Raw genomic sequence first — 18,962 nt, 5'->3', positions numbered from 1 at the left:
ACCACTCTGTCATCTGAGATAAAGCCTTTCTATGCTTTGGCTTTTGTGCCAACTTTAGACACCACTCAAGCAAAACACCATATCCATATCTCTCTAATACACCTTGAACTCACAATCAAGGTTATCGAGACCTAATTGGCAGAGTACTTTATTCCAGTGCCAATTCAATGTGATGCTGTAACCTTCGCTAGGTAAATGTACAGTGAAGCTCTGCAATCGTTCTTCCCTGTTGAATACTGCTGCTCCTCTCTGGCAGTCCTAGTAGTACAATCCATCACTTACCTTGGGCATCACCTCCGGATGTAAGCACAGCAATGGACCGGCCGATCCCCATCTTAGTAGAGTCCATTTCTGGGGCGTTATCCTGGGACATGTTGCCAGTAGAACCAGAAGGACCGGTGGCACAATGAAGAGACCAGGGGAAAGGAACAGAGTGCTGCTACCCCTCCTTCACTCTCTCTGCTTCTCAGGGGAGGACTGGGAGAAGGAGTGGGCTTTATAGACTATTGGTCTTAATCCTGTCCCACGCCCCCTATACAAGCTTGCTCCCTCTCTCCCACACACACACAAGACTGAACAAAATATACAGTCACTGTAACACACTTAGAGCACATGAGATACAAACAATTGTCCATGGCTGAAATGTAACAGGTTGAGCCATTTCAACAACAATCTAATCACTGAATAATAATAGATTTGGAATTAGTCACTTTTTATTTAAAAAACAAAAACAACTTTAAGAAGGGAGTTGGCCACTAATAGTGATTTATGGGCCTAACACCAAAGAAGAAACTAGGGCTGTTCCGGACTAAAGACATTTTTTACTTTTGAAGCTATTTAAATAGTCCATTCAATCCACAAATTTGAAAATGCCTGCTTTTCCAATATTATTGTCCTCATTGCAAAGGATGTAAAAAAGAAAAACGACCCATTTAGATCTAGTGTTATCAAAGACATAATTATTTGTGAAACTTATTTGAATGCAAAAGTGGCTATAATCTTCAGCTAAACTGATACAGCAGGGTGAAAATCCTCAACACATAGCAACTAAGAATATCTTGGGTCGACTAATATCAACTATGAAGGGACGTCCCCTGCTGTCTGAAGACAAAGATGAGGAATCCACAGCAAGGAGCCCGGCGGGCTGATTTAGCAGCAGCAGTGTCCATATCCGTCTGCCGCTCGACAGCTGAAACACCTCCACTATAGAATACCCGTCCGTGTCACATGATGCGTACATGCGTCCCTCCCTCGTTACATGTGAGCTGCACTGGCTTCCAGAAAAAGACTTGAACTCGACGTTTGCCCTGAGGACAATTTGGGGTATGCAAGACAATAATGTCAAATCTTATGTCCAATCCATGACCAAAGAGGAATTTAAAACACTTTGAATCTGTACACATCTTGAGTTAAAATATATGGATTTATTATAAACAATGTACATTACAAACACGAGTTAGTATTCCAGTCCACACTCACACACAATTCTGGAGTCTAGTTGAAAGTGCTGGAACGTACAACACAATATTGTTTTATGGTTAACTATTCTTGGGAGCATGTCTTTGACTATACAGATTTGTGCAGAGCTTGTCACCACTCACCAGAGCAACTTTGTTCACATTCTTCCCCTGGAGGGAGAGCTTCCCTGTACTTCTGAGTTGTACATGTGTGATGTCACAAATAGGTGGAACCTATCTTGGGCCAATATGTGGTAACTTGATCTATTCTACAGCATACACAGAACACTGAGGGGCGAATTCACAAAGAATGGATTGCGCTGCTGCCTGCTAATAGCACCCTTATCTGCATGTGTTTTGCGCCCGCTATTTGCTCCGTCTGAGTCTATCTGACCTTCCTACACTGAGCTATGGTAACTTTCGTGTACCTACCCCCTACAGGTGAATGCCTTTGTTGCGGAGGTATTTTGAGGTAGGTGCGAGAAAGTTACCATATAGCTCAGGTAGGAAGGTCCGATCGACTCAGGGTTTTTCTCTACGTGTTCAGGAGACTCACATGCATATTAAAAACATGATCATGGTCATATAAAAACATTAGTCGATTAGTCGACTAATCGGCCGAAAGGAGCCGTAGTCGACTGGCCAACCTAAAATAAGAAATGTAACATTCTTTCCAAAAGAAAAGAGGCCTAGAAGCGTGGCTAAAGCTAATTGGCACGCATACCAGAGGCTAACTGCCTAAGAAAACAGGCACAGAGGCACTGAAAGTGGATTTCACCCATCTAATGAACACACTAGACTAGACAAATATCAAGATGTATCCATCAGTGGACCAATTGCATGCTTTTGCAGAGGACAAGAAGCCTTCAGTCGACTCCTTCAGACATTAAGCACCCCCCACAGCCCAAATGGAATGATACATTTTTTTTAATAATATATATATATTTTTTTTAATATAACAAATATTATACTATTTCTTTTCTTTTTTTTTGTCGACCAATAGTCGACTAACGGCAAATTTTGGCCAATCATAGTCGACCATCCAAATCCTTAGTCGGGGACAGCCCTACAAAACACAATCTAGGGATGTATAGAATAATAAAAAAGAAATCACATCTAGAATTTGCCCACCCAGATGGTAGCAAATCGTTTGTCATGTCATCCCAAAAGAAATTCGTTTGAGCAGACCTGTCCATGGTCCTGCATCTTTCGGCCGAAGTTAGGCACTGTGTGCCAGGGAAAATAATTTCAGATTTAGGAATATTTTGTGAGAAATTAAGTTGTATTTAATGTTTAGTTAAGAGAATTAAACCTGCATTCTCATATACTCCAGAATAAACGTTTCATTGACCGTGTTTCCAGCATCCACTCATGGACCTGACAAAACATTATACGTTAAAAGTTTATTCTGGAGAATGAGTGTGTGGGTTCTATTCTCTGTGATTATTACCTAACCCAACGGATCACCGGAGACGCTGGCCACTAATGCGCTTAGTTACCACCAATTCTCTGAAGACATAAATAGCGTCACTTTAAAGGATAACTCCACTATTTTGGGAAATTTGCTTATTTAACATCTTCCCTGGAGTTAGACAAGAAGATGCATACCTTTTTTGTCTCTGTGCGTGCATTTTAGCTTTGGGAATAGATGCTCCGTTAGCATAGCTTAGCTTCATCACTGGAAGTGAGGCAGGACAGTAGCCTTACAGTGCCTTACAGTGTATTGCAAGGTCTGACATTGACCAAACTTGATATGCATGACCTTGGTGGGCTCTAGGTCAACTCCTGAAAAGGGGGTCAATGTCAGACTTTGCAATCAAAAGTTAGGGGGCTAATAACCCTTGCCATAATTTCAGTGCGCCCCTAACTTTTGATTGCAAGGTCTGACATTGACCCCCTTTTCAGGAGTTGACCTAGAGCCCACCAAGGTCATGCATATCAAGTTTGGTCAATGTCAGACCTTGCAATACACTGTAAGGCACTGTAAGGCTACTGTCCTGCCTCACTTCCAGTGATGAAGCTAAGCTATGCTAACAGAGCATCTATTCCCAAAGCTAAAATGCACACACAGAGACAAAAAAGGTATGCATCTTCTTGTCTAACTCCAGGGAAGATGTTAAATAAGCTAATTTCCCAAAATAGTGGAGTTATCCTTTAACTGCACGTGGCAATTAGCGCCAATCTTTGTGACTTTTTGTGTTTTTGCAATGAGGCTCATTTGCATAGAAAGGGGCACATTTCCTGCCCATATTACCTCAATGCAGTTAGCACGGTACTTCACCCTTTGCGCGGGCTTTGTGAATAGCAAGGCGTGTTTCGGCGCCCTTTGCACAGGCATAGTGTCAGAAAAAGCTGCGGCAATCCCTTTGTGAATTTGCCAGAGTAGATACTGACACCATCTTGAAAGTATAAGCTGCCAACATGGAATTACTGGTAAATATCAATGAGTGCTTGTTGCCGATTTTCATATTCATAGATCCTTGCATTCTTTTTTTTTATTATTATATTTTAGCATTTTTACAGCTTTTTCATGGTCACGCAGGACCGACTGAGGAGAGGGCGAACGGGAGGAGAGGTGGGGAGGACATGCGACAAATAACGTCGGGTGCTGGGATCGAACCCGGGTCGGCCGCGTAGGTGCGCGTGGCACTATGGTACACGCCACAAGGGCGCCCCAGATCCTTGCATTCTTAATGAGGGTAAAGGTATAGAGATGGCATTTTCAGTAGTTTATTTAACAATTTGGTGGAAAAACCATATTTATACACATTTTAAGGGTTTAAAATACATCTGGAGATCTTTAACAAAAAAAAAGGCATGAACATTTGAACAACTACTACCCACAATTGTGTCAATTATCCTAATCTATTTTGTAGCTAGAAGATTTATCAAGTCCAGAAACATAATGTAACAAGCCATCAAAACTTAATGGACAAAACTAAATTGACAATTCTCATCTGTATCAATACTGACTTGTTTTATCAACCCAAACATTCATTTTTGATCCCAGTGAAAAAACATCAATGTTTCAATTGCATCAATTAATCTTCTATTTCTTCCTTCATACAGTAAATGATAGGGATGCACCGAAATTTCGGCCACCGAAAGTTTTCGGCCGAAAATGACAAAAAATGGCCTTTCGGCTTTCGGCCGAAAGAGTTTTTTCACCGAAAATATATCACCGAAACAGAAACAACCTGTAACCTAACGCGTGTTGTTGTGATGATGTCATCAAAACGTGGCTTCAGTCATTACATGCGCGCTGTTTCTATGTGTCGCGCTGTTTCTATGTAAACTCAGCGCGCAACGCGTCCAATAAATAATAAATGCGTCTTTAACATGCTTTATATCCTTATTTACTATTATGCCCGTCGCGGTTAACTTAAGAGGGGGGGGATTGTGTTTCACACATTGACGCCGTCTGTCGTTGATAATATAATCTGAAGAGCATTATTATTATTATCATTCTCAAGAATACACGTCGCGCGTCTATTGTGCCAAAGTCAAGAGAGCACATTCATCTGCGGACTAGAAAGGTGCGCTCAGTAGAGCACAGATGTCCGCCACTTGACTTGGAATTAATGTACTGTATGCATTCAGAAGTGCTGAATAAATGTTTTATGGACCCATAATAGTGATTATTTAAGTTAAGTTTTGCCATAATCATATATTTTTCCATAATCAGGTAGCTGAACAACATTGGTAAAAAAAAAAATTCTATTCTATGAATCATTTTCGGCCTTCGGTTTTCGGCCAACTGTTTCCTATTTTCGGTATCGGTTTCGGCCAAGAATTTCCCATTCGGTGCATCCCTAGTAAATGAGCCAACACTTATGTGGTAATTAATCAACTGGTTATTAGGATAAATATATTGTGAGCATTTGATACACATTATGTGAACGAATGAAACTTGATCAAACTAGCTAGGAGACAGTGTTGGACTATTTAAAATCAGAGAGCAAGAAGGAGGATCTTCCACTTCTCCATCACTCACTCACTCACTCCCACCCACTCCATCATCTGCGACTTCGATAGTAGCCATGGTATTTTTTTTTTGTGATACAATTTTTTATTTTGTGAAAAAAGGACATACAAAAAAATCACATTAGGTAGGGGAAAAAGGAAAGTCAAATATCCTACCGAAAAGAACCCGCCCACCCTCCACCCACCCCCATCATAATAGAGGGGGAGAGGGGGAGGTGGAGCCAGAGGAGGGATCGCAGCAGATTGGCACAAACCCCTGGAAGATGAAAAGAACACAACAGCATCAGTAGCAGCAGAACATTTAACTTGACCAGATAAATAGTTTACAAATCCTTAAAAAGATCACTATGCATTCTCGCTCTCCCAGCTCTCCAAACTGAATCACTCGTCTGAGGAGGCACCTGCTTGGGTCAAGATGGAGGAGTAAATGATATATCCCTCATCTCTGGAATCCTTCCTGACACAATCAGACAGACCTATACCTTTTAAAAACCCTTTAATGGCATTTATCAGGGAAACTTGGAATCAATCGCACAAAATGACTGGTGATAGCCCATATTTAACTACGAGAGCCTCTATATGGTATAATAAGAAACTAAAGATTGGTAAGAAATCAGTCATATGGGACGATTGGATTAAAAGGGGGATACATGTACTAGGGGATATAGCCGGGGAGGATGGGGTCTTGCCTTTTGAGGATATTAAAGAGGATTTTGATATAGATAATAAAAACTTTTATAAATTCCTACAGATTAGACATTGTATATCGTCATCAATAGGAGGACCAAAGTGTGGCCCGATTACTGCAATTCAAGAAATATTCTATAAAGGATGGCGTAGGAAAGGCGGTGCGTCAAGATTTTATGATGTTATAAGAGAATACAATGCACCCAAATTGGCGGGTCTGAGATTGAGCTGGGAGAACGATGTACGTGAGGATATTACTGAGGAAATGTGGGAGAAACTGGTGTCCAAATGGAGTAAATTCTCTAGGGAGGCGCAATCACAACTTATTTTTTACAAAGTGTTGAACAGAAGCTATTGGACGCCTAGTAAACTGGCCAGACTGACAGTGACATCTGCTGGAGATGTGAGAAGGAGACAGGCACTTTACTGCACATGTTGTACGAATGTGAGAAGGTCCGGAAAATGTGGGATCAAATTGTGATATTCCTAAGTAAGGTCTTGAATGTGAAGATAAATAACGCCCCAATGGCATGTGTTTTGGGTATAGTACCGAAAGGGATTAAACTGCCTAAATACCGGGGAATGTGGTATAGAATGGCCATGATATCAGGATGTAGAATTGCATTACGACATTGGAAATCACCTGTTGATATTACTTTTAAAGAATGGATGGAACTAATGTTCCGGACAGCATCATATGAAAGGGTGACGTATAGAGTCGCAGGGAGAGAGGATATTTTCGCTGAGGTATGGGACAGTTTTCTACACCTGACTGAACGGTCTGGGGACAAATGATTAAGATGGGATTACAATATTATCAAGGATGAATATGAAAAAGGGGATTTGATCTGATGGTACTTGTGCTTTATAATGTATTGTGTATATATGTACATATATTTTATGTCCGGATGGTGTGTCTATGGAACGGTCACAGTCTCTATCACACTCACATGTGCGCAGGTATAGCCGCATACAAGCATCTAGGATACACATATTCATATGTGTACATAATAGGTTTACACACACTCATATACACAAGGATAAGGTATACACGTCAGGGGCACACATACATGCACATACTCATTTATAGGAAATAGGCATACACATACCTACATATACACATAGTTGAAATATAAGCTTTCACTGACACATAAAGGGGATACACATGTATATAGGAGACACACACATACGTAGCTGAGACGCACATATATATACACATCTGAGATATACACTCACATAGGGGGCAGAGGCACACATGGATACGAAACACACACAAGAGATAGGAGTACAGTCACATACCAGGAAGATGCACACACACACATATGAGGCATGTACACATGCTTACGTGATACACGTACCCACATACATGTGTCGGAGACATGCGTGCATGCATGTTATCATGCACAACTGCATATGTCTGGGGCGCTTTCTCTCACATGCAATATGGAGAAGGGTGGCATCCCGATAGAGGATGCAGCACATACCTGCTCGAAGGTAGTTCGGTCTACATGCAAGGTATATATATCAGGAATGTATACGCATAATGTATAGTATAGTATGTTTCTTTTTTCGTAAGTCTTTTTTTATTTTCCATGTCAGTTATTAATGTATTTGTATGAGTCCTTTACATGTTTTGTATGTTCTTACAAAAAAGAAAAAGGCAAATCCTGGAAATTGAATATGATGATGTGGAAAGAGATGTTTGGAATGTTGGAGAGATTTGTGCAAAAAATAAAAATATAAAAAAAAAAAAAAAAAAAATCCTTAAAAAGGAACTGTTTATGTTTTTAGAATGCAGGACCTATTTAAACATTGCCTGGCATGATGTAATTGGTGCATTTATATAGCGCTTTACAATTTTTTTTGCCTCATATTCACCCAGTCGCACACCGACGGCGGAGGCAACCAATTACCAGACAACTGCTCTACCCCCTGAGCCACTGTCATCCCTGGTGTTGACTAGTACATGCCATACTTATACCAGACTATATAATATCACAAAAATCAGGTGTGTGAGTGCATGTTGCCAGTTTGAGCAAATATGACAAAACTCATAACGCATTTTCTGTTGCAGCTGTTTAAATTAGGGTTAAAAAAATATATATAGATAAAAATACATTAAAAATCATTAATACTGAACTCACAGTGGACTCCTGGAACAACAGGGTGGAGGCCAGAGGGTTGTCACAGCGGGGTAGTGGGGGCTGGGAGGCCATTGGGGCAGGGGCTGAGGTGTAGGTGGCCACTTCCTCGTCCAGCCGGAGCTCATCAAGTGGAGGCAGACGCTTGCGCAGCAACGCCACAGCAGAGCTCACACCAGAACTCTTCTGGACAAGGATGTCTGGAATGCAACGGTTCATATTTATAGTAGGCATTGGTGTTGCAACAGAGATCAAAGAGGGTAAAGGAACAAAATCTGAAAATTAGTGTATGTGTGTGTGCCAAAAAATGTGTTGGTTGTTATTTCTATTTTAAGAGATGAATATTACCACAATTTCAGATCGTTTAAAGGGGACATGCATTGATATTCCTTGCACTATTTGGGCAACTTTAGACAATTCCTTAGAGTCTATGGAACACATCAGAAAGTTTTTTTTCAAAAGAAAAATGCATCGTTTTATATTTTTGATCAAGTACTCAAAAGCATCATTTTTCAGCCTCAGGATTTAAGGCAATTTTTGGATGGGCTCCACCCATAAGCGCTTTGAGTACCCACAGTCTGCGACTGGCAGACAGAGAGAGAGGGGGATAGGGAGAGAGAGATAGAGAGAGAGGGACAGGGAGAGAGTGAGGGACACAGAGCATAAAGTTATCTCTCCACTGCTTCCCCCACGCGGTCCAGGTTGTTTGTGTAAATGCGTGCGTGTTTGTGTTTCACACACACTCCTGCACGCGTGTAGCTTTATGCCAAGCAAGCAGTGAAAAAATTTACCGTAGTGGCATGCAGTAATGCGCCTTTCATTTTCGCGGAAATAGGCTGTCTATTGCCATTCTCTTTGACAAACTCTAACCTTAACCAGCTCCTTAACAGCGCCTAAACTTAACCGTTCTAACCTTAACCAACTCCGAAACAATGCCTAACCTTAACCTTAACCATAGAAATTATATTGCCATTCTCTTTGACAAACTCTAACCTTAACCAGCTCCTTAACAGCGCCTAAACTTAACCGTTCTAACCTTAACCAACTCCGAAACAATGCCTAACCTTAATCGGCGAAAGAATACACGTTAAAAAAAAATCACGTTAAAAAATATTTTCGATGGGATTCGAACTCGCCAGCAAACAAGCCATAGGATCCACAGCCATGTGTCCTAGCCAATTGAGCTATTTGTTGGATACTGAATAAGGGGCGGTGACTTATATATATTGAGCTCCGCTCGTGTCGCATGCGCGGGCACCTCGCGCGAGCACGCCGGCGCACGCACGCACCTGAGCGAGCACGCCGCCGCCGGTGCACGCACGGTAGCATTTGTCTGAAAAGAAGGGCGCTTTACCGCACTAGCGTGCGGTGACGAATGCGGAAGCATTTTTGCACTGCTTGCTTGGCATTAACGTACAGGCCTCCTGCACCACGGTCCCTCTCTCTCTCTCTCTCTCTCGCTCCCTCGTTCTCTCTCTGCCTCGCTCTGTTTGAGGAAGTGAAGATATTTCCACTCGCTCTGCTGTCGCTGTCAACCATAGAGGGGGCGTTAGATACAGTCAAATCAGAACAGCTTAGTTGAGTGAGGGAGGATCTCGTGAACTCGAGACTAGACTGATGAGTCAATATGATAATTATTAACGACACAGACCACATTAATATAATCCCCAATTGCTAGGAAAACATGCTAAACACTGGAAAAGGCCATTTATAATGCATGTCCCCTTTAAGGTAATCAGTTCTGATTAGGTTTTTAAATTATGTTATAGTAACTCTATAGTATAGAGTCTTTTTGTGTCTTGCTTGTCTTTTCCACATGCTTGTTTTGCTTCTAATGTGACTTTTTGTGTATGGGTGCGGGTAGGCCTGCCGCGATAAGCAATAAATCGATTAATTGCTGCGATAATTAAAATGAATGCAATGATTTTGACGGGCGCGATTAATTGCTATTTGCGCGTTTGTTTTAATGAGGCGGAACCAGTGCCGCTTGTCAGTCACTGTCCGTGTTGGGAGGCGGGCCGCTGACGTTACTAGAGTACAGCACGGGAGCTCCGTGGGGCAACGCCACAGCTTAACTACATTTCTCAATAGTGTTGCTCCTTTTAACCAAGTAGCATTATTTGTAGTGTAACGTTAGCTATTTTTAGACCCAAGTAGTTACTCGCTACTGCCCGGAGAAACTGGACTGCTAAATAAAGATGAAAGATAGAGCTTTGATTCTCATTCCATGCTAACAACATTAGATAACAAACGAAATACAACGTATAGCATAGCTACAAGTACAACACAGAATAACGTTAATACAATTACATGCATCATTGTTTACAATGAACGGGTGGGGCTAGTCAAAGGACTGGACACGGGGACAAGTTAAACATGAATAAATTTATTACAACACTCCGGTAGTTTCGAGTCGTGCTGCAGTGCTTACGCACCACAGCTATTCTATTATATACTGCTTTGACGCTTCCTCCTCATCGTTGATTGCCTGTAGTAGCTGCATCTAACGTTAGTAGCTAACGTTAAAACTAACGTAAAGTTAGTTGTTCACCAACAATCTCAACATTTGTTATTAGCTCAAAAACAACCGGACGAGACATGTTGTCGGCTCATATGTTCTGCTTAGGATAATATTAATCACAACAATACTTCCGGTCCGGTCGGTGGGCTTCAAAATAAAAGTCTAAAACCGGAAAAGACGGAGCGGTGGGCTTCAAAATAAAAGTTTTGGGAAATACATTTCTCAAAAAAAATTCTCTAACCGGTCGCAATAATATCGCTTATCGCGATATTTTCGGGGGCAATTAATCGCCCAGCAAAATGTGTTATCGTGGCAGGCCTAGGTGTGGGGCATGTTCATCTTTGCTCTCCTGACCATTCTGACTTCAGGTTCTGTAGTGCTGAATTTCCCTTGGGATAAATAAAGTATTTCTATTCTATTCTAATCAGTTTGCCATCTCTCCTCATCCAGCTCTCCCTTTTCCCTTTCAAGGAATTTCCTCAAATTAATGTGAATGCTCCTCTTGCACATCTTAGTAAACAGCTACAGCTACTGCAGTTTTCCCCACATGCATGCTTTGTTTTCTGTAACTCTTTGTAAGGGGTGGTCCTTTGACTGATAAGCATCTTCATCTTTGCTTTGCTAACATATATATTTCTCCATTCTGACTCCATTTTAGTTCAGTCATTTGAATTAATACCAGGGCTTGACATTAACTTTTTGGCTTACAAACTTACAAACTTAATTAAATTGTAGAGCACTGTGATATATTATTTGTTACCAATATTTGCTTTGATGTCTAGTCCTCTATTCCAGTGGTTCCCAAAGTCGGGGTCGCGACCCAAAGGTGGGCCGCGAGCAGCGAGATGATTTAATTTTTTTTTTTTTTTATTATTAATATTATTTTTTTGTCAGGCCACTGAACTTAGAAGCAGGCCAGGACAGTGTTTCTAGTTGTATTCTAAAATGTGACTATATGGTTTTATATTAACTTAATAAATAAACAAAAACAAAAAATCTACTTATTTCAACGAACATTTCAAACTAAATAACAGATTATGCACATAAAACGCTGAAAACAACCGAAGCAACAATAGTATTTTAATGAGGCTATTATTATTATCATTATTATTTTGCAACAAGTTAGCCCTCTCATAAATAGCACATATAAATGAATAACTAACTTGAACTAACTTAATAGGATTGAAGTGATATTTGGCTTAAAAAATTGTCGCCTGGCAAAAAAAAAAAAAAAAAAAAAAAACCCTGACGATGTGCATTGGGCCGCGGCTCTCTGACGCCTTATTTTGTGGGCCCTGGCCTGAAAAGTTTGGGAACCCCTGCTCTATTCAGTGTGTGTGTGTGTGTGAGAGAGAGAGAGAGCAAGAGCGAGCGAGCGAGCAAAACGACGGCGATAGGGCGAAGTGGATGGGCCAATAAATGAGCACACTGTGCGCACCCAGTCCTCGTGGGAGTTGTAGTATTATGTAGTATCACCTGGATTGACTTAATTATTGCTGATGCCTTTTGTAGACTACAATGTTTTTTTTTCATATAAAAAAAAAGTCACCCGCGGGTAGAATGACAGAGTTACCCGCCACAGCCGAATTCTACCCACATTTGGCGGGTGTTAATGTCAAGCCCTGATTAATACCCTTTCCTTTTTTCTCAGACACCCGTCATAAACCACCGCAACACTTCCGGGATTCTGAAATCGGGGAGGAGATAGCAGGGGGAGCATAATAATGAATGTGGATGAGAGCCTTGATGTAAGTGGTTGCAGCTACGGCTGTGGGGGTGCTAGAGACATGATCGAATAGACTTTTATGCGCCCGAGTTTCCTGAACACGGCGCGACCCATTCCTAAACGATCAGAACTAAATCGGCCGAGATCAAGTCCCTTTTCCAGCACCTACTCCCCATACACATGCGCAGATTGTCAACGGAGTCTGGACGACGCGAGATGACGCACAAATGAATGTGGACTGTTCCATCAGAGGGGGGAGCTTCGGTGGTAGTGTGAGTGGCTACAGACCACTGCACTTAAATATAAACATTAGTCTACCTGGAGACTCAATGAGGTAATTGTAGATGTCGCCATAAGACGCGTCTGGCTCTGGCCATTTAGTGGGATCATTTTTTCATTATCCTGTTCGGCTGAAAGGACACTGGCCACCGAAGCTCCCCCCTCTGATGGAACAGTCCACATTCATTCGTGCGTCATCTCGCGTCGTCCAGACTCTGTTGACAATCTGCGCATGTGTATGGGGAGTAGGTGCTGGAAAAGGGACTTGGTCTCGGCCGATTTAGTTCTGATCGATTAGGAATGGGTCGCGCCGTGTTCAGGAAACTCAGGCGCATAAAAGTCTATTCGAGCATGTCTCTAGCTCCCCCACAGCCGTATCTGCAACCACTTACATCACGGCTCTCATCCACATTCATTCATTTGCTCCCCCCGCTATCTCCTCCCCGATTTCAATGTAACGCGGAAGTGCAGTGGTCTATAGGCCTACAATTGCATTTAATGATTATTCAGCTCAGCTGATAAGATGCAACAGCAGTCCTGCTGCTAATGATCCCATTCAATCCACCTGATCCAACATGATCTAAAAGCCAGGCATCTCATGTATAAACCATTACCTTAAAGGAACACGCCAACATTTTGGGAAATTTGCTTATACAGTCTTCTCCAGAGACAGACAAGAAGATACCAGTTTCCTCTCTGTGCGTTCAGTAGAAAGCTATCTGGCTGCACGTTAGCCTAGCTTAGCACAATGAATGGAAGCGGACAGTGCCGGTTAGCCTAGGCATTGTCCAACTAACACCTCTCCCGAAGGCTAACCGGCACTGTCCGCTTCCATTCATTGTGCTAAGCTAGGCTAACATGCAGCCAGATAGCTTTCTACTGAACGCACAGAGAGGAAACTGGCATCTATCCTCTTTTCTCTCTCTCTGGAGAAGACGATAAACTAATTTCCCAAAATGTTGGCGTGTGCCTTTAACCTCACTGGACCTCAAGCCCCAGCCCATTGGACGGAGTGCCTGACGTGGTACACGAGATGCCAGGTTTTTTGTGAATCCCAAAGTATTAAGTTCAGCGTTACCTCTGGGCTGACTCGGAACAGGACGGTCGAAGTGTCGGGACGCGTCTGACCCAGATGTTCTCTCTGCGTGTTCTGGGACCACCGTTCTCAGAGCTGCTGGGACCGTGTCGTGTTCCTCTGGCCGCGTGGAGCTCTCCTGCTTCTCAAATAACGGAGCTCTGTGGAGCTTTTTGCCCGTTGAGAAAAAAATTACAGATTCTCTGTGCGGCATTTGGCAAAACGGCGGCCCTCCTGTGCTCTTCTGCACCAGCACCTCCTCCTCCTTCTCATCCTCCTCTTGATCATTAAAATTGAATAACCTTTGGACAATCTCCTGCCAAAAAACAAAGACCATCTCTAAAACTGACCATGACAACAATACCCCCCCCCCCCCCAAATGTCATAGTAGATGAATGTCATTGCAGTTGTTACAGTACATCACAATATTGCTCTATATCCTAGTGGACTGTATGTCATTGTACTGTGGAATTTGAAAAGGTGATACAAATTCCTGTACATTGTCTAAAAGTGATCAAGTGACACCGACTAGGTTAATTTCATCAACATGACCATTGACCAGCTCCCCTGTTGTCCTCTCACCTCCTTGTGCGTTTGCAGTTCTGTGCCGTGGCCCGGGAAGCCCCCGAGCCTGGGAGAACCGTCGCAGGGGGTCCGCTGTGCAGACAGAAGCCTCTTCTGAAAATTTAAACAATGGCGTCATGAGATGAGTGAGCGAGCATCAGTGTTGGTGAGAGGACACTAAACAGACAAATTGTGGGACATACAAATGGGTCCATAAATATACAATGAGATTTGAAATGAGGCGAATGGTGTAGGAATTACAATAATTTCTATACATGCCCCCCCCCCCCCTTATTAACACATTGAGTGCCGACGACGAGATCAGTCGTGCTAACTCGCCATGCATTGAGTGCCAATGACGAGTTTGCTCGTCTTTTAATCGTTATTTCTTTTATTAGCAATATCCATACATTTTTCATCCATCCAGCCTGACGTTATCATTGTGAATGGGTCTGAGCTCGAAAAGGGCAAATACCGCCGCCTATCGTCTCCCGGATGGTAATGCACATCATTGGATTGGATTGGGTGGGCAATTGTGCACCAGAAAAAAAGTCCGGTCCGGGGGTTTTCCCTTCTCTGGCATGCAGTATCATGTTTGTAACTGAGGGGTACAATTCCCTGACTGTATTGATAAGTATGGTATCATTAAACCACTACCGCTTTATGTACTTTAACTACTGGCCATACAGTACACGATATCTAAATATGATGAACACTTTCCCACCATGAAACCAGGTCCACACAAAGGTAATAATCAAATATTTAATATATAGCAAAAGGTACATATAATATTCACCATTACATTTATGATTTGAATGCTCTTGTAAGGCAAATGAGTACTCGTAGGCAAATCAACACTGAATGTCCAATCTCTGGTTACGCAGGAAGCAAGTATACAACCTGGCTCTTAGGGAATTATAACGATGGCACACTTAATGATTATAGCTGGATATACTGTAGGGGTCCTCCCGGTCGTAAGCCGGTAGGGGGGGTAGGAGAGCCGTCGGCAGTATCCCGTCTGGTCAACGATGTCTAGGGAGACTTCACGTACAGAAGACAGTGCAGTAGAATCTTGATCCACAGATGAATACACCTTGGCTCTCTTGTAGGCTGTAGCTGTAGCTGTAGCTCCACAGTGAAGAAGAAGCGAGGCGACCTCAGTCTGGTCTGAGCGCCGTCTCACCTTGACTCCTTTCAGGGTAAATCCAACACTCACCGGTGTTGGCGATTATCCGCTCCACAAATCAAAGTACCAAAGCAAATATATATTCCATGCCGCATAGGGCTCAGCAGTCGTCGGGTAGGTAATCCAATGTACAGGTCCACTCGGTCCTCGCCTAGAACTCCTCGGATGAAAGCACCACGTGTGGTCTGCCCAACCTGGTTAAGACTCTAGATAACACGAGGAAGCGATGGGGGTGCTGCTCACTTTAGAACTCTAACCGCACGATGCACCATACATAATAGACTATTATTACTTAATAGAAATACGGTGCCAAACTCTGACAATTCAGCTATTAATTCGCACGAGGTCTCAATGCTATTCTAAGGCCAAACAGGCCATACTACACCGCACGCGGTATCGTGGGGTGAGGCTTCACGTTCTGTTACTTAGTTGGGTAGAAGGGTAAAGGACTAAGGGATAAGAGGAAGTCTACATTTACTTGCGCCCTATTTATATGCACGGTGAACAAATAGTGCCACTCTCTTTTCGGTAGCCGTATTCCTGCGCAGAGCCGGGGCTAGTAGGGACATGTTTCGTCGGTACCATTGAACTTGGCTCCAAGGGGCTTGTCCCTGGCGCCAGGTCCTTGTCCAATAAGAGAATGAACTATTATGGGCTGTAGTAGACTAAAGGGATATTCCGTGTATATGTACAAGGAATATACAAGGGATATCAAACGATATACAAATACTATTCAATATATATCCATAAATAAATATATATATTCGGTTTAATCTGATCCTTCACAACAATGTTACCAGATTGACTGAGGACCCTCAGAGCAGCGTCGATTATGTGTTTCGGACTATAACGTTGGATCAATAAACGCGATCAATATTTGGAATGGCTTAATCTTTTTGCAGAACATCTGATGTGAGGTAAGGACTCTATTTTACCAGTATTGGGTTAATCTGATGTTTTTTTCTCAGCCATCGCAGCGTGTCTGTGTGTATGACGTTAGCGCTGACCAGGTCATGGATAATCGATTTTTCAGCCCGCTTCTCTAGCGTGCATAAGTACACATAATACTATCGATAATCTAGCGTTTATTTGAAAACGATTCATAAATCAGCCAAAAAATTACGTGTTTTGTGTATTCCACTAAAGCAGTGGTTCTCAAACTGTGCTACGCGTACCACTAGTGGTACTGCTGGTGGTACTTAAAAGAAATTAAAAAAAAAATAATTTCTTTTTGCAGTCAGGCCACTGAACTTAGAAGCAGGCCAGGCCAGTGTTTCTAGTTGCGGCGGCGCGATAGTTAGATAACCTAAGTGGGGAACAACCAGGAGATCACTGTGACAGAGAGTAATGCAGTCTAAACAGTCATAAATCTTTTATTCAACTTCAGCCCTGATCATAACCATTTTTATTTTTAGATTTTTTGTAATGTCAGATAAAAAATGAAATACTCCCACTTTTCTGAAAAGAGTTGTTGTTAAATCTGACATTACAAAAAATCCATCAAAATCTGTGTTGTTGCTAATCATTGACCCATGCCTAGCCTGTAATAATCCCCGCCAGAAAGATTTACTTTGCATTTGATATATTGAAAATATTTTACTTTGTGTTTTTTTTAACAATAATTTGTGATGCCATCACACAAACTGGCATTTAAAGGGTAACATTTCAAATATTCCTGCACCAGAATGCAGGAAATTAAGTCTTTGTACCAAAATTATTCCTGGTGGGGGACCCCCACTTAGAAAGTGGCCTGACTGGGACTATATTTCCCAGCCTGGATTATTTCCCCAGTCCGGCCCCGTTTATGTGAGTTGTCAATGGACAACAACATGCTGTGTGTGTGAGAGTGTGAGAGAATGAAGGACAATTGCTTGCTGTGAGAGAGAGAGAGAGAGAGAATTAAGTACATTTGCTGAAATACAGTTGTTCTTAATTTTCTCACTTGCTATGTGAGAATGTTAAGTTATTATGTTCTCAATGCCCCTTGCATTGTATGAGTTGTGTGGAAGAGTTTGCTAGTTCTAGTGCTACCCCTTTGTACATTGTGGCTGTGTCTGACAAAAGATAACAATAAATAATGGTATTAGGAATAAATTTGCCTCCTGCGTGAACTGTGCATAGCTGAATAGACTGTATTTTAACATCGGTCATATGGTGGTACTTGGAGAGCCAGCTACATTCTCAGGTGGTACGTGGTGTAAAAAGTTTGAGAACCACTGCACTAAAGAGCCATTATCGCGGATTTCTCTGGAATCACTAGAAATTAGGGGTGTAACGGTACACAAAAACCACGGTACGGTACGTACCTCGGTTTTGAAGTCAAGGTTCGGTACGGGTTTTCGGTACAGTGGGGGAAAGTTTGGCTTTCCATGTTCCACTCAGGGGTGATGTAGTGTGCAGTAACTAATTGTACGTGTAGGGCTGTCAACGAATATTCTATATTGAAATTAATAATCGACTTGTAAAATAAAAAATAAAAATAATAATTATATTAGATTGTGATAAAAACAGCCCCCGGTGGGCGGTCGTTAGTGGTTAACATACCGTTGTATTCGTTCGGTACGGTACACTACACAGCAGTTCGGTACGGTACGGTACACACTGAAACGGTTCGGTTCGGTACGGATACGTGTACCTTTACACCCCTACTAGAAATCTTCAAAACTATACTCGTATTCAAAACGGTATAAAGCGGAAATGTACCAATGAAAAAACAATCTGTTTCGTACATGTTGACTGCAAGCAAGTCATTGATAAGCGACGGGTGTATTAGACCCATAGCCATAATTTTAAGGAAAACTCCAACATTTTGGGAAATTAGCTTATTTGCCATCTACCCTGGAGTTAGACAAGAATATACATAACTTTTTTCTTCTCTGTGCATGCAGTAGGAGTAGGAAGATGCGCACCGTTAGCCTAGCTTAGCGTCAGTCACTGGAAGTAGGTTCCTCCATTAGCCTAGTTCCCAACGTCTTCCTACTCCTACTGCATGCACAGAGAAGAAAAAGGTATGCATCTTCTTGTCTAACTCCAGGGTAGATGGCAAATAAGCAAATTTCCCAAAATGTTGGAGTGTTCCTTTAAGATATAGTTTAAGCGTTTGCAAATTTCCCCGTTTTCCCATTGACTAAAACGCTGGCACGGAACGGCCTATTTTGGGCATAGGGGCGTGGCTCTCAATGTGTTAAGGGACCAAAAGGAATTGGACAATTGGCAGCTCAGCTTTTACATGGCCAGGTGTGTGATATTCCCTCATTATTTCATTTACAAGGAGCAGATAAAAGGTCTTGAGTTCATTTCAAGAGTGGTATTTGCATTTGGAATCTGTTGCGGTCAACTCTC

At 42.2% G+C, this 18,962-nt stretch overlaps 2 protein-coding genes across 2 annotated transcripts in view; both read right to left on the bottom strand.

Annotated features, from left to right (window-relative positions):
* pfkma (phosphofructokinase, muscle a) overlaps nt 1-450 on the bottom strand; it is a 54,420-nt gene extending 53,970 nt beyond the window's left edge. The window contains exon 1 of the mRNA XM_084332570.1: nt 283-450. Within this exon, the coding sequence (XP_084188696.1) occupies nt 283-373 (91 nt within the window). The 5' untranslated portion in view covers nt 374-450. The remainder of the gene's footprint in view (nt 1-282) is intronic.
* Nucleotides 451-4,228: 3,778 nt separating this feature from the next.
* Nucleotides 4,229-18,962, bottom strand: part of troap (trophinin associated protein) — a 32,918-nt gene continuing 18,184 nt past the window's right edge. Inside the window, exons 10-13 of the mRNA XM_084332749.1 lie at nt 14,453-14,548; nt 13,874-14,186; nt 8,273-8,469; nt 4,229-5,697 (exon numbers count right to left, since the gene is read on the bottom strand). Of these exons, the coding sequence (XP_084188875.1) occupies nt 5,632-5,697; nt 8,273-8,469; nt 13,874-14,186; nt 14,453-14,548 (672 nt within the window). The 3' untranslated portion in view covers nt 4,229-5,631. The remainder of the gene's footprint in view (nt 5,698-8,272; nt 8,470-13,873; nt 14,187-14,452; nt 14,549-18,962) is intronic.

This window comes from Notolepis coatsorum (genome assembly GCF_963971535.1).
Source record: "Notolepis coatsorum genome assembly, chromosome: 17".
Taxonomy (NCBI): Eukaryota; Metazoa; Chordata; class Actinopteri; order Aulopiformes; family Paralepididae; genus Notolepis; species Notolepis coatsorum.
This window is presented reverse-complemented; position numbering and strand designations above follow the sequence as displayed.